This window comes from Cibotium barometz, chromosome 36 (assembly GCF_041138505.1).
Source record: "Cibotium barometz isolate CiBa-2024 chromosome 36, ASM4113850v1, whole genome shotgun sequence".
Taxonomy (NCBI): Eukaryota; Viridiplantae; Streptophyta; class Polypodiopsida; order Cyatheales; family Cibotiaceae; genus Cibotium; species Cibotium barometz.
Genome location: NC_141081.1, coordinates 20,418,546 through 20,422,176, shown reverse-complemented (window position 1 = coordinate 20,422,176; position 3,631 = coordinate 20,418,546). Strand labels below are relative to the sequence as shown.

At 47.7% G+C, this 3,631-nt stretch overlaps 3 protein-coding genes across 3 annotated transcripts; all 3 read right to left on the bottom strand.

The window, feature by feature from the left end:
* Window positions 1-543: 543 nt before the first annotated feature.
* LOC147617597 (proline-rich receptor-like protein kinase PERK3) lies at window positions 544-1,116 on the bottom strand. The gene has a single exon (XM_086775461.1). It carries the CDS (start codon window positions 1,114-1,116, stop codon window positions 544-546), a length of 573 nt encoding a protein of 190 aa, XP_086631587.1.
* A 176-nt stretch (window positions 1,117-1,292) lies between these two features.
* LOC147617596 (uncharacterized) lies at window positions 1,293-2,458 on the bottom strand. Its single transcript, XM_086775889.1, has 2 exons — window positions 1,849-2,458; window positions 1,293-1,576 (listed from the first exon to the last, which is right to left on the bottom strand). The coding sequence occupies exons 1-2, from the start codon at window positions 2,411-2,413 to the stop codon at window positions 1,299-1,301; spliced, it is 843 nt and encodes a 280-aa protein (XP_086632015.1). The 5' UTR covers window positions 2,414-2,458; the 3' UTR covers window positions 1,293-1,298.
* A 5-nt stretch (window positions 2,459-2,463) lies between these two features.
* On the bottom strand, window positions 2,464-3,399 carry LOC147617595 (uncharacterized). Its single transcript, XM_086775459.1, has one exon. The coding sequence runs from the start codon at window positions 3,397-3,399 to the stop codon at window positions 2,464-2,466; it is 936 nt and encodes a 311-aa protein (XP_086631585.1).
* Between the last annotated feature and the right edge of the window lie 232 nt (window positions 3,400-3,631).

The window sequence follows — 3,631 nt, the reverse complement described above, 5'->3', positions numbered from 1 at the left end:
GGTGAGTCTTGCGTGCACAAGAGCGCCACATGAACTAGTTGTGATGCAATGTTGGGTGAGAGATTTGGAGTGTTGAGAATGGTGAACACTTTGTTTGGGTAGGCAGATCTCACCCAAGACAAGAATGTGTGACCTTCCTCTAATATTTCATTGCATGTTGGTCTCTTACCGGTTAGGACTTCAAGCATCACCACTCCAAAGCTATAAACATCTGCCTTGGTACTAGGATCTGGTTTGAACCCATATTCTGGAGATTAGAGACATGAAGGCAATCAATACATGGAGATAAACAACGAATTGAAGAGCAATGGCATGCTTGTCACGGCAAAAGAAGTGAAGGATCACAAGTGGCCATGCTAGAGGTGTCAGGAAATACACACAACATATTATTTAAAGGTAAGTGTTGGAGTGAGAGATAGCATGTGTATTAGACAAAGCCAAGACTTATCTTGACTCCCCCCTCTTTATTATGTAATGAACCACCACCACCCACTCGAGACGACAGCAAAGCTGCCTCGATGAAGACCAATTAAAGAACACAGATTATACGTACCTGGAGCAATGTAGCCAACCGACCCTCTCAGGCTTCAGCAAAATGGAGGCGGACTCTTGAAAGCTGCAGCCCTTAAGCACCTTTGCATACTCTAGTCCTTGTGCCACTCCGCGGAGTATTCTGAGCTTCTGCTCTCCGGAAAGCCGCTGATCATCTGCAAGCCTTGATCGACCATGAAGATACTTGTCTAGACTGCCGTTGGGCATGAGCTCTAGAATGATAGCCTTCATGTCCAAGTGAGACACATTCTTGTGTCTCACTTTAGCCAATATTTTAACCTCTCTTCTGAAGGTGGCCTCGTCTGCCAAGGCCATGTCGTTGTTGAGCAATTTGACTGCCACTGCTTTTCCTCCTGCAAGAACAGCTCGGTAGACGGTGCCCACACTACCTTTGCCCAAAACATTCTCTTCACTAAAACATCCCGTTGCTTCTCTTAGCTCACCGGCCTTGACATTAATTAAATGCGCCCCTGCTACAAGAATGCTGCGTATGCGTCTCTGTAAGGCTTGCTCCTGGTTGCGCTTATTTTTGCGGTAACGAAAAGCGGCCAGCGCGAGGATCATTGTAATTGCACCCACCACGTCCACCACCACCCCAACTTCTGTAAATGTGGTCTTTCGGTTGGAATGTTTAATAGGACTTGAATCATTGGGAGAACTGGTATCACAGATTTGGTTCACAATTGGTCCACAAAGCCCAATGTTTCCTGTTAAATTTGTAACAGCAGTGTTATTGAAGGGTTCTGTTAAGAAAGATCGAGCCCAATTAGATTCTGAAGCTTCCCCAAGCTGGGTGGTAAGTTGCCAGTGAGTCGGTTGCTTGACAGATTCAAACTGACCAATTGAGCACAACCGGTGATCAGGCTCGAAGGAATATTGCCGGAAAGGTTGTTGTTGGAGAGATTCAAATAGTGCAGCTCAAAGAGTGATCCAAGCTCTGGTGGTATCGCACCACTTAGCAGGTTGTGGGAGAGATCTATGGCTAAAAACCCGGGAAGGGCTCCCAAACTAGCCGGAATGGCACCTGAGTGCAAATGCGAAACATCAGAACTCAATGACTTCTCGGTAGTTAGGCGTGCCAGGATAATTAGTTACCCCCTCCTGCAATTATACATATTGATCCCCTTTTATCGAACTCGCGTTAAACTTTTATCTTACGCAACAAATTTAGGCTAAGTGGACGAACCAAACAATAATCCAGGTTTATTCTAGATCGGTCAACAATTTTACACTGAATCTGTGAATGTGAAGTATAAGTACCAGGAATTAAAGACTTTATATTGACAGAAACTTCACCTGAGAGATTGTTTGAGGAGAGGTATAGCAGCTGCATTTGGAGGGAGGTCAGAAAGACGTTGGGAATGCTCCCCTCGAACATATTGCCCTCCAGCCATACATGTGTCAGAGCCTTGAGCGATCCTAGCGAACGAGGAAGGGCACCACTCAGAAGATTGTGCTTCAGGGAGATTTGTTGGAGGCTGCTGAAGCCGTCAAAGACATCCGGAACTTCCCCTTGGAAATAATTACCTCCCAGGTCCAGACAGTATAGCCCTGTGAGGTTGGACAATCCTTTGATGAGAACTTGAACAGAGCCGGTGAGTTGGTTGACGCTGAGATCGAGGAATTGCAAAGCCGTCCAGTTTGCCAAGGCTGTTACTGGGACATTACCCTTCAATGAGTTGTTTGGCAAGGTAATCTTGGACAGACTATTGAGCATGCCTAGCTGAGATGGGATGTTGCCCGAGAGCATATTGTCTGACAGATAAAGTTGTTGTAGAGCTGAGCAGTTAGCCAAGGTGGCTGGTATATCACCCCTTAGATTATTCCGAGGAAGGAAAAGATACCACAATTGATTCCGCATACCGAGCTCCCGTGGGATGCTGCCAGAGAGGTGATTATCGGCAAGACTAATCACATGCCAAGCTCGGGCGGGATACTGCCGGAGAGCCCATTCATCTGAAGATCAAGCTCTGCCAGAGCCGAGCAGTTTGCCAAGGTAGCAGGGATATCCCCCGTCAGTGTGTTTCCCCATAGAGAAAGGCTTTGGAGTGCATTCAGCATGCCAAGCTCGGGCGGGATACTGCCGGAGAGCCCATTCATCTGAAGATCAAGCTCTGCCAGAGCCGAGCAGTTTGCCAAGGTTGCTGGAACGCTCCCTGTCACTCGATTGTTCCAGAGGGAAAGCAACTCCAATCTTGTCAGCATGCCCAGATCGGATGGGATGTTGCCAGACAGGTTATTCTGCCCGAAATCAATGACGTTTAAGTTAGAACAGTTTGCCAAGGTGGTTGGGATGACGCCCGTCAATGCGTTCATACAAACATCAAGAATCGTCAGGCTCCTCAGAGTGCTGCCCCACTCGCCGGGAAGGCTTCCAGTGAGATTGTTGTGGGAGAGGTCGAGTATTTGCAGGTGCGTGCAGTTGGCGAGTTGGGGAGGAAGGCCACCGGAGAGGTTATTGGAGGAAAGGTTGAGGGTGCGGAGGAATCGGAGCTGAGCAAGCGAGGAGGCAGGGATGGAACCTTGGAGGGCCATGTTGGGCAAGAGAAGCTCAATCACGCGCCCATGCAGGCTACCACAAATGACACCACTCCATGGCGCCCTGCAGGAGGACGAAGAAGAAGAGTTGATCTGAGAACAGCTCAGGTTGGTCTCATGCCAGCTTGAGAGCTGATGCGACAAATCCAGGACACCATTCTTAAATTCCATCAGAATGCTTGCCTCCTCGGGTATTGGAATGCATGATCCAGCTCTCGCCGGCCTACCTTGCAGTAATATATTAGCTTTGCTACCAAGAAGAAGAAGAAGAAGAAGAAGAAGAAGAGCAGTTTCTTGAAGTAACCCCATCGAAGCATGAGATTAGCTGCTACTGGGGCTGCGATGCTCCTCATCTTATTGATTTCTGAGAATAGTTCATATGGTTTTGCTTTTCTGTGCGTTCGTTTTCCATGAACTTGCCAGTCATGACTCAACTTTCTCTAGCCTTTCAACCTCAAACAAGGGATATGTCCTTCAAGAGAAAGGCTTCACAAAAACTTTCCATGGCCTCATAAGTCACCACTCACCTTTCTCTTGTCAA